Here is a 12,675-nt window from a genome sequence, read left to right as displayed (position 1 = left end):
ACAAATAATCCCAGCCAATATTAATTGTGAGTTTTTTTTTTTTTTTTTGTTTTTTTTTTGTTTTTTTTTTTTTTTGTTCAGAAATGTCACAGATCTTGGGCTGATAATGACGTAACTGTGCAGTGTGACATAAAACAAAAAATATTAACACAAAAGAAAGTACTAGTCTTACAATAGCACAAAAAGATAAAATACATCACGTGGTAAACTAATCACCTTGTAAATACACTGGAGTAGCTCGTAGCTTTTTTCTGTGTTTGGTAATGAAAGTTTGAGATGGAGATACCCTTTGTTAAACATATACAGGTTAAAACTCAGCTGTTTTTGTCAATTTAGTGAAAGAAATTGGGGTACAAACCTAACAATAATGTTTGAAGAAAATTCATATCAGAAGTCATGAAAACAATCCTCTGGTGAATTTTCATATACCATTAGGAACTGGGAAATTCTCTTTGACTCCAAAATGTGTAGTTTTATTTTAATGTGAAAAACGTTTATAAATTTTGGGAAAAAAATATCAGGTGGAACATAACATTTACTCGTATCATGTTTTTGTTTCTATTAATTTTCTAAAAACTCAATACGACAGACAGTTGAACAGCATCCTGGTTATCTAATTTATTATGTACTGAACTCATTTTATTCCTTATGATCACAAATACTGTTTACGTGTAAACACATCAAACTGTCGCATTTGTCAGGCCTGACGAACACGATTAAATATGGCAATGTGCCCTTCCTCCAGTGCTGTAGACAAGTTCATTATTGCAGACCCTTCAGCAAAAATGTGTCCAAATGCATCAGTAACATTCTTTCAGCCGATTGCTATGACTTGTTAACACACACAGCTGTAATTTCCAATCTAATATACAAGTATCTATTCAAAGTATGAGCCACTTAGTTGGAATGTTTTTGTGTGTAAACTGTTGTGACTGCATGTTGTTTTCAACTTCCCTTTGCATCCAACATTTCCTTGGTTTGCCCTGGTTGTACTCCTGTTTAAACAGGTGGAGTACATTTTATTTTTCAGAAGAAAAAGACATTATTGTGGCTGCACAGAGGAAGAAAGACTATAGATATTCACTAGGAGTAGCAGTGAGGATGAATTCTTGGCATTAACAATAGTTATTACTCTTCCACAGAATTTGGCAGTAACAGTCCTTAGCCTCATATATCGATGCCTATCATAAACTGGTCTGTTGTTTCTACATGACAATCCAAATAGTTTGGACATGATAGTGAAATATGTAAAAACAGATCACATTTTAGAGACAATATTTTTGAAAAAGGTTACTTTCCTCCAGTTACACATTTCAGCATCAAGAGACAAATGTTGTTTCAAGTATTCTGTAATTTTTCATATTTCTGACAGAAAGTCTGGTTGAACTGATAACAGATAGAAACAATCTATTATATTTATACAACAGCATTAAAAACTACAATCAATCCATTCCAGTGTCAAAGTGGAAGTGCATACGATGTGAAGAATTATATTGTTTCATTGCCATTTCCTCTCTCGTGGCTTGTACAGAAAAGCTGTAAATTAGAAATTACTGGTACCCACATGTACTTTTGACCTCTCCAGTTTTCAGGGGAATTGTATCCAAATATTTTTCAGTGGCAGTTAAAAGAATGTTTCATTCGAATTAAAAGAAGTTTTCAATCTACCAGTAATAGGGTGAGTGCCTTTCGAAATATGTGTAGAGGTGTAAATAGGCACATGGACACACATTGATCCCTGATAGTCTTCCTTCAAGTATGGGGACTCCTAAAAGTGTACACAGGAGTACCCTTGATCCTCTCAGTACATTCCAATAAGAAAATTCCCAACCAAACTATGATCAAACAGTGTCAGTTGACTTCAGAATATGAGGTACATCCAGAAAGTAAGTACCGCTTCGTTCTGCTGCCACTGCAGCACTGGTGTCGCAGATCCACATATTTGCACTTGTCTCCCTGGCTCTTTGTCTTTCCACCAATGCCATTATAGCTGTACTATGTTGTGCTTACATTTGTTAATGATTGTTCTAAATGTTTAAGACAATTTCTGAGCCCCCGGCTATGAAGTGTATTCTGTAATATGGTTTTTGAACACAAGAAATGTTAAGCTAGTTGAAATTCATCGTCAACTTAGAGATTTAGGGCAAAAATGTAATGACTGATGGAATGGTCAGAAAAAGGATAAGACAATTCAATATGGGAAAACAATGTTCAACAATGAATCACGGAGTTTGGTTGAAAAAGTGAATGAAAAAAACTGGAAAAAACAAACTGTTCACAATAAAAATGCTCGGTGATGAGTTTCCAAAGTTTCAAAAACTGTTTTGCATGAGACTATCACAAATTGCTTACATTTTTGCAGATTGTGTTCCCACTGGGTTCCAAAAATGCTTACAGATGTCCACAAAATGAAGCAACTTGGCAATACTTGGATATTTCTTACCTGATACGGTGACGAGGGGGATGAATTCTTATACAGAACTGTGACTAACGACGCAACTTTTGGTCATTATGTCACTCTCAAATCAAAACAACAATCAAAGGAGTGGCAGCACTCACAATCCTCCAAAAAACAAAAAGTCAAAACAATGCTGTCAGCACAAAAAATTATTCGCTTTGTTCTGGAACAGACACAGCATGTTGCTTATTGAATTCCTTCCCAGTTGTAAAATCATCAATGTGGTACCATAGTGTGAAACACAGAGTGATTCAGCATGCAGTTAATAAGAAAGGCACAGAATATCCAGTCAAGCCATTGTATTGCTTCACAACAATCCTCATTCTGCTGGTATCATTCCAAACCTTATTCAATAATTCGGTTGGGAGTAGTTTGATCACTTGACAACAGGCCTGATCTCGCACCTTCTCAACTACCACTTGTTCTTGCACTTTAAGTGTGAATTTTGGAGGACGGCATTTTGACAGTAATGACAATGCAAAAACTGGTGTTCAGCAGTGGCTATCTTCACTAATGGCATCTATCTATGAAGAAGGCATAGAAAAATTGGTTTCCCGCTATGACAAATGTCTGAACAGTGGTGGCAACTATGTGGAAAAATAGTTTTATGAGGTCCCCCCCCCCTCCCCAAATTGTATTTACTTTCCGGACATGCCTTGTACAATATATATCATTCTTCCTTATCCCGCCCATCTATCAGATGTCAGCCACTGATTAAGTCTGAAATAACACTATTCAACAAAAAGCCCACCGATATTTTGTGTCACTCTGTTAACAGATTCAAATTGACACTCTTTGGCACAGCATACACCAGGAACTCTGTAATATCACATTACACAAAATTCTTACAGCTATTTTCTGCAGTCACAAATGTTCCTAAAGTGATCTAAAATGATAACTACACTGTGTAACTACTAGACATTTGTGGAATATCCATCATGCTTTTCAGATGGTACCTTCATGATGATTCCACATGCAACAGAAATGACTGATGATTCTGTTTACCTATTCCTTTTACTATGCAAATTATAGATTGATTCTGTGTAGGTGAGACATGCATATGCAATGTAATTAAAAGTTTGCAGTTTTAAAATGGTAATGATTTGTGCAAGTGTTTCAATTTTCTACTATTATAAATGTGCTAAGCACTTACACTACATCTTAGGTAATTCTGTGGTTTTTTGTGTATGTCCTAGAGAAACATAATTACAAATTTTTAATATAAGTAACACCATAAACAAAGGTAATGCACTAAATTAAGATTTGGTTCTTTTATTTAAGGAATGTTTAAGCTATTTCAACAGTGAGCCATGTTTTGTTAACATTTCACGCACTGACACTAAAATAAAAAAATGCTAAGAAAAGAACTGAACAATGCATGAGAAAGATGTATGTGGTAATGGCTAGAACATTATTTCGCGATGTGAGTGATTTACTCATTGCAGTGCACCTGCTTTATTGGCAATTTATGACAAGTTTAAAATTGAAAACACAGTAGAACTGTTTAAACTTTTGACAAAAGAAGTAGACAAACAATGGAAAATCAAGAATGGAATGTAACAATATTATGAAAAGGACAGTTGCTAGATTCTGAGTCACAGACAGGCATAAAAAAAGACAGACACAAATAAAGCTCTAGGCCATTAAGGACTGCAGTCACGCGTGTGAGTTGCGTTTGCATGTGGCCACTATGTGGTGAGTAGCAACTTTCCTTTTCATAATACTGACAAAAAAAGTATTACCATATAAAAACAAAATGCGGAGACAAGTGAAGGTCGTGGTCTCAAGTGCTTATGAGCCACGCTCTAACTATTTCCCAGAATTATTCACAAAATCCTACATCATAAAGTTTTCTTTTTTATCCAATAAAATATGTTTGTGAAAGCCTCCAGGAAAAATTAAACCACATGTTTTCTTGTTGATTCTCAATTTGGTTTTGAAAAACGTTTAGTTAGAAGACAAGTAACTGTCATAACACAATTATTAGGCACAACTGTTAAGAGCAGAGGGCAAATTCAAGTGTGTTTTAGTATGTATGACGAGGTATTTGACAGAGTATAACCCAGTAACTGAACTGACATTCTTAAAGGCATTAACTAACATTTTTAAAACTCATAAAATCTGTACTGAAACAAGACAGCTCAGATAAAAGAAAATGATGCATCATACACTTACATCCAACAGCTGTGTTCCTGCTGTTCACAACTCATTCATAGCAAACACTTCAAAAAGAACTAACAGATATTAAACCTGGGGCGCAATTTCATGGAGTTTGGATAAATAATATCCAATATTAGGATGATACCATAATTATGGGAAACTGTGTAAAATATCAATATCTCCTAATTTTTGTGGGTGAATAAGAATTAAATCGGGTCTCAGTATCAGTATGAGAACTGAGTTATTCACAAACGACACCTTGTCTTTTAGTAGCTCATAGACACTCAGCTCAGCTCAGTTCACGGATCAGATACAGAGATAAATTATAACTTGCTCATACTACTGCAGATTTAAAATTAGATCTCCTAATCTGATTTAGAAAATGCTATATCTGGATGGAACCAATATATAATACAGGTGGTCAAATACTGAAAGTTCTCATGTTAGTGACATTTTATATGCGGATCTTGTGACAAGACATACTAAAAGAGCTCCAAGGTGGCTTCTTTAGGTTTGATTGCATGGCCGCTCATGTGCACATCGCTCTGACATTTGACAGGAGTCTGGTAAATGTGGCATCAGAGCATGGCAGCAGTGGCAGGACATCTGGAGTGATGTCACAAATGTTGTTAGCAGTTCACACAAAGACAGTCATTGGAATACACATTTGTGCATAAGAAGCATAATTCACCAAACATACACCAGACCACGAAACAATAAATCATAAACGACACCATTATTTTGACATATAGATTGACTATGGAAATGAAGTATTTAATTAGTTAACAGGTGAAACAGTCATCAGTAACAACATATTGATATTTGAGTACTAACATCTATACTAAATAAGCCACAGAGAAGATCGACCTATAAAATGGAAGCACCTTGTCAAGGTGAATCATATGAACTACCAACACATTTGTTTATGCACTTAATTACTCAATAAGAAGTATCTGAATTAAATAATTAAAGTCAGCATAACTAATTTTACAAAACAGATACACAAACAGCATTGAAGTTTGTGTCGGAAAACGTAACCACACATTACAAAAAACATTTAGAGTGTAAGTTTTCAGTGTTAATTTCCCATTTTTGCATAATTAATTAGATTTTTGCATAGTTTTGTTCATAATGTAAATTCTACCAGAGCTACATGAATATGGATGACACCAGCAGAAACAGTAGCTCATTTCCTATAAGACTGCTGTGCTACTTATGTGTGAATGTTCAAGACACAGTCCATCAAGAGTGATTATAGTTATAATTATTTGAAAATTGCCTTTCATTTTAATTACAATTTTTGACAAACTATTCATCCAATCATTTATTATGGCATATCATTTTAATCAGCATCTCAGTGCACATCTTTTGGTGTCCTCAGTTTGAAGATAGCACATAAGGATAAAAGCTGGAATCAGACTGATGAACAATCATACAAGTTGCTTGTCGCAATTAGGAGGAAACCCAGCTATCATCTATAAAAGGGGGCATGCTGAAAGTGTCTGAATATTGGGACTCAGAATTTGTGTGACTGAGGACACGTGATTTTCCATGAACACTGTGAGTTGGGCCTTTAACACTAACACGATAGTGCATATTAGGCAGTTGGTTGGACTTGTGTTTTTTCATTTGTGCACTTTGAATTATTTTGTAATTTTGAGTTTCTTTAAAATTTATAATTATCTTGAAACATTACATGGGGGCTCTAGTAACATTGACTTAAAATTTAGTGGAAATATTAAATTACTAACTACATTGTTGTGTAACATTATTTATTCATTATAACCACACATCCAACCAAATAAACTTTAATTTCCCGAATATATAATCGGTGGAAAATAATTTAAATATTTACTGAATGAAACAGACAGCAACAGTGTGATCATGAACCCTATGGTGTAGATAAGCCAAAGACTTTATTCAGTGATTCCACTGAAAATTCTAAATTATACTGTATTAAATAGTATACTATAACATCACAATCTACTGTCAACTTCTCAAAATCCTATGGACAGCACAAATGTAAAAGACATTTGTGCCAGTTACACAAAAATTCATAGGTGTTAAAAAAAAAATCTTATTAATATCATCCCATGTGAAATCAAAAGTACCAGCTACTGCAGCCAATCATAAAAGGAAAAAATAGGACAAAGGTGTAGTGGCCAGAAAAAAAATGCCATTTTGGTTGCCGTACATAAAGAAATGGACAGCATGGCAAACTGCTGAACAACATACATACACTGAAAATTTGAATTTAGATAACAGCAGTGAATCTCATGGGGGGAAAAAATCAGAAAGTCAGTAGGTAAAGGTTTCACACCCCATATATGATGAGGCCATTGCAAATGGAGCAGATGTTCAGATAATAAAGGGACTGACAGGAAACTGCCCACCATCTTTCTCAAAGAAACCTTCTCACCATTTGCTCTAACTGGTTTAGGAAAACACACAGAAATTTCAAATCTGGATGACTGGACTCGAATTTGAACCTGATCCTCCTAAATGCACATCCAACAAACTAACTATTGTGTCATCTCTCTCTTAAGATTTAAAAGGTAATATGATACAAAATATAGCAAGAGATTTGAACAACAGGAAAAAATGAACACTGTTTCACATCACACCTTAGGGGTGAGTGGTGCCAGCACTAAAAAAACTATACTGATATCAACCACAAATTTTGACATTAGCTGTAGTATACTAGCTGATAAAATACAGCTGCAAAAGATGAAGGGTGTAATTAATGAAGATATTAGCCAAGACTCAGCTACAGAGAAATGAGCTGAAATATGATTATTTGTAAAGATCATTGTGGTTTCAAATGGGAAACAGCAAAAATTCTTAAAAACTCATTGCTTCCTGAACAAGAGAGGCTACTTTCAATTAAGTATGAATATACTGTTTGGTGATTGGATCACATGGAAAAGGGTAGAGAAATGGACATTAAGACCTTATCAGACAACATGGGGAGGATGAGTGACAGGGAGTTAAAAAATGTTGAAGTACTGGACAAGAGCACAGTTACTAGTTTAACAACTAATGTGAGCAACTGTTTTTATAATATGTTCCCCTCCAGATAAAACAGTTTTTGTCACTGCCATTATATAGAAAAGACTATGCCATAATCATACAGTGGACCGTATTTACTGACTCCTTTGAGGCATGTAACAACCAGAAGTAAAAACACGTATGTACAAACATATACACCTTCCCCTCATGCATGCTAGTTTAGTCAGTTCTTACAAAGTTCTGTAGGCAGTTATTGCCTTAATACTAAAAATTATCTCCCTATGTTAGGCAATTATGCAGTGAGTGCCCGTCTTCTAAAGTGTTGCCAATAACAATCATCTGTCTGTACAAGCAGCCTCAGACAAGCAGACATACGTAACAGGCATGCTGGTGAGTGAGCCAGGCATTCAGGCAAGTACTGAAGACTGATCTGCAGTGGCAGCTTCAGTTATCGTGCTCATAGAGGACAGTCACTTAGACAGGTCACCTAGATTGGGTGTCGAGAAGCTCTTGTCGCCCCCGACCCTCCGCCTGGCCTGTTGGAAATGTAGCAACGATGAAAGACCAAGTCCTTTACCAAAGGCGACGCCTTTCCTTGCGGCTACACCATCCATGGTGACAGAACTGAGGCTGAGGGGAACAGGTGCGGTAGCAGACCCACTGGTACCACCAGAACTTCCAATAGTAGCTCCAAGAGATCGCTGCCGTGGAAGGCTGCCATAGTGATCCACTTTGCGTCGGTAGTTTGCTGGTGGTGTCTGTAACGGGAAATCAAATCAGTTACTTAGAACCAATAACAAACTAATTAAAGCACTTTACTTGCTTACGTCAGACAGACAGTAAAGCATTCAGTTTCCTTTCACATTAATAGCTGAATACAGTAGCTTGGATTCATAGTGCTGCTTTTTTCCATAATAGCTAACGCTTTCCACCACTGATCTCTCTCTCTCACACACACACACACACACACACACACACACACACACACACACACACCGCCTTCTGTAGAGTATCTTGGTACACAACGATCAAGCTTCTACTGAATTAGTGTGCAATTGGCCCAGGAATAGGCCAATCTGTAGCTTGTGTAAACTCCTGTGGAGTGTCTTTCTCCTCCAAGCTTCCTGCTCCTTCTGTTACCACTCATTTCCTAGCTGTTGCATTTCCATGGGAACTACAAAAATTACTGTTCTCTGTGTAGAGGATTTCACAACCTATCCTATTCAATGTCAATATGCACTTGTTGGTTGATTTTGTCAGAGATCTATCTCCTAAGGATGAATTTTCAAAAATGGCACTACAACAGATGACAAGTGGATCTGTTATCACCTAATAAAAAGACATCAGAATTCTTCAGGAATTTCAAGGTGTCCTTGTTATAAGGCAAAAGATAGCCCCACCACAAAACAGCGGGACTCCTTTTAACTCCTGTACGAAGCACTATGAAATAAAAGACACTTTCAAAGAGTTGTGGTAAGCACAGTGACTAACAGTTAACCTTCATCATAAGCAAGTGCACAGTAATGAGCAGCACATGAAAATCCCTACTTTTTTTTTAAGCATATCATCAGTGATAAATCACATGCCTACAAAAGTATTCATTATTATCAGACAGGAAAAAACACATGAATTATATTACAGAACATGAAAAGACACATCATGTGTCATTGTAATAGTCCTGAGAGGGCGTAGTTTATCAGGGAATCCCAGCCTTTAGTACTGCTCATTTGCCTGGGATATTATTGACTCACAAAACTGAAAATACAAAAATCAAAGAAAAACCATGCAGGTCATCAAGGTTTTGCCTAGCCTCACTGATATTTAACAATTAGTAATGGGAGACTTATCCTGACAGATGTAATCTGTCTTATGGAAAACTATTTTTCTAATTATGGGATCGTGTATTTCAAAAGTACAAAGTATATCATGGCAAGAACATCTTCCACCTGCATTCCATCATCCTACTTTCTATACCTGCACTGTGAAAGCACCATTGTAGTGAAATTAACAGACATATGCTCCCATTTCTGGATCTTGCCACACAATTTAAATACCTAGGCGAACACATCCAAGTGATATTAAATGGAATGAAAATGTCGTTTCAGTAGCAGTAAAGATAAATTTAAGGCAGAGAATTCTTAGAGAGTGCATTTTATCTATTCAGGCAACTGTTTACAAGACTCTAGCATGGCTTGCTCTGTACTGTTCTACTGCTCGTTGCCCATATCAAGCCAGTCTGATACAAGATGTCAAGAAACTCAGAAACCATCTTCTCCAATCATAACAGGTCAGAATAATCTATTAAAACTCTCAGAGAACTTCCATGGTGATCTCTCAAACCCTGTTGAGTGAATTTAGAAAAGTCGTATATAAGGTGGATTTCAACAAAAAAAGTTGTGAACATTTTTCAAGACAAAACAAGTTGTGAACATATGTCAAGTATTAAATAATGTGTAGTCGCCCACATGGTTCTGCCTTTCATACTGTTGGTTTTGTTAGTATTGGGACTGGAATTTGTGAATGGTTGCTTGGGGCAAGTTTTAAAGAAGTGTCATTTGGAGGGTAGGAATCTTGAGCTAGGGTTTGACAAGTGCATTGGAGGGGTAAAGAGGGTGGTACATACCATAGTACTCTGGGTGGCTATGGACAGCATATGAAGAATAAATAATCTCATTTCATGATCTGACTTCAGAAATTCAAACACAGTTCATTTATTTTTCACTTTTAATTTCTGTCTTATGCTATGAGTAGCTATTTACTTTTTTTACTCAATAATTCAAAAGTTAACATATATCACTTACTACATTCAGCTAGCTTCTTAGACAACTCAGAAAGCTTCAACTTACCTCCAATACAGTAACCATTTCATAACAGGATTGTGTTTATAACAAACTGTCAAACAAAGAGAAATCAGCATCCAGCCAATTCATCAAAAAAAGTTGTAATTTGGCAAGAAAAAATAAAAGGTTTACTGCAGGTCTGTGTGATACTGAAGGGTCCAGGTGATAGGGAAAATGTAGATCATTCCTGTTTTCAATTGGGGTTTTGGAATCTAATTACAGGCTGATGAAACATGTTTAATGCTATGTATTATGGCTGTTTTGGAGACCAAAAATCGATAAACATGGACTCTGCAAACGGTGATCTTGTGCCGTCCAGTTTTCTCTGTCTGTGATATCCAAAAGGCAGCAGACAGTGATTCAACTGTGATTCCCAGGTTTTACCTCTTGACTTTTGGGAGTTATTTGATACAGCTCCATAGTGTCACTTAGTAAGATGTCTGAAAGAAGCGGGTGACAACTACCTTTTGCATACCAGAATTGTAATAAGGTTAAAAACTTCCAAGCACAGCAAGTCATTCTTGTTCTTGTTGTTGTGGTCTTCAGTCCTGAGACTGGTTTGATGCAGCTCTCCATGCTACTCTATCCTGTGCAAGCTTCTTCATCTCCCAGTACCTACTGCAACCTACATCCTTCTGAATCTGCTTAGTGTATTGATCTCTTGGTCTCCCTCTACGATTTTTACCCTCCACGCTGCCCTCCAATGCTAAATTTGTGATCCCTTGATGCCTCAAAACATGTCCTACCAACCGATCCCTTCTTCTAGTCAAGTTGTGCCACAAACTTCTCTTCTCCCCAATCCTATTCAATACCTCCTCATTAGTTAAGTGATCTACCCACCTTATCTTCAGCATTCTTCTGTAGCACCACATTTCGAAAGCTTCTATTCTCTTCTTGTCCAAACTGGTTATCGTCCATGTTTCACTGCCATACATGGCTACACTCCATACAAATACTTTCAGAAACGACTTCCTGACACTTAAATCTATACTCGATGTTAACAAATTTCTCTTCTTCAGAAACGATTTCCTTGCCATTGCCAGTCTACATTTTATATCCTCTCTACTTCGACCATCATCAGTTATTTTACTCCCTAAATAGCAAAACTCCTTTACTACTTTAAGTGTCTCATTTCCTAATCTAATCCCCTCAGCATCACCCGATTTAATTTGACTACATTCCATTATCCTCGTTTTGTTTTTGTTGATGTTCATCTTATATCCTCCTTTCAAGACACTGTCCATTCCGTTCAACTGCTCTTCCAAGTCCTTTGCTGTCTCTGACAGAATTACAATGTCATCGGCGAACCTCAAAGTTTTTACTTCTTCTCCATGAATTTTAATACCTACTCCGAATTTTTCTTTTGTTTCCTTTACTGCTTGCTCAATATACAGATTGAATAACATCGGGGAGAGGCTACAACCCTGTCTCACTCCTTTCCCACCACTGCTTCCCTTTCATGCCCCTCGACTCTTATAACTGCCGTCTGGTTTCTGTACAAATTGTAAATAGCCTTTCGCTCCCTGTATTTTACCCCTGCCACCTTCAGAATTTGAAAGAGAGTATTCCAGTTAACATTGTCAAAAGTTTTCTCTAAGTCTACAAATGCTAGAAACGTAGGTTTGCCTTTTCTTAATCTTTCTTCTAAGATAAGTCGTACGGTTAGTATTGCCTCACGTGTTCCGACATTTCTACGGAATCCAAACTGATCTTCCCCGAGGTCCGCTTCTACCAGTTTTTCCATTCGTCTGTAAAGAATTCGCATTAGTATTTTGCAGCTGTGACTTATTAAACTGATAGTTCTGTAATTTTCACATCTGTCAACACCCGCTTTCTTTGGTATTGGAATTATTATATTCTTCTTGAAGTCTGTGGGTATTTCGCCTGTCTCATACATCTTGCTCACCAGATGGTAGAGTTTTGTCATGACTGGCTCTCCCAAGGCCATCAGTAGTTCTAATGGAATGTTGTCTACTCCCGGGGCCTTGTTTCGACTCAGGTCTTTCAGTGCTCTGTCAAACTCTTCACGCAGTATCTTATCTCCTATTTCATCTTCATCTACATCCTCTTCCATTTCCATAATACTGTCCTCAAGTACATCAGCCTTGTATAAACCCTCTATATACTCCTTCCACCTTTCTGCCTTCCCTTCTTTGCTTAGAACTGGGTTGCCATCTGAGCTCTTGATATTCGTACAAGTGGTTCTCT

At 36.8% G+C, this 12,675-nt stretch overlaps 1 protein-coding gene across 10 annotated transcripts in view; it reads right to left on the bottom strand.

Annotated features, from left to right (window-relative positions):
- LOC126252757 (liprin-beta-1) overlaps positions 1-12,675 on the bottom strand; it is a 1,040,988-nt gene that overhangs the window by 78,022 nt on the left and 950,291 nt on the right. For 9 of the 10 annotated variants that reach the window (XM_049953679.1, XM_049953678.1, XM_049953677.1 and 6 more), the window contains one exon: positions 8,115-8,385. In XM_049953679.1, coding sequence (XP_049809636.1) covers positions 8,115-8,385 — 271 coding nt within the window. The remainder of the gene's footprint in view (positions 1-8,114; positions 8,386-12,675) is intronic. The other variant, XM_049953672.1, reaches the window with a different exon arrangement.

This window comes from Schistocerca nitens, chromosome 4 (assembly GCF_023898315.1).
Source record: "Schistocerca nitens isolate TAMUIC-IGC-003100 chromosome 4, iqSchNite1.1, whole genome shotgun sequence".
Taxonomy (NCBI): domain Eukaryota; kingdom Metazoa; phylum Arthropoda; class Insecta; order Orthoptera; family Acrididae; genus Schistocerca; species Schistocerca nitens.
This window is presented reverse-complemented; position numbering and strand designations above follow the sequence as displayed.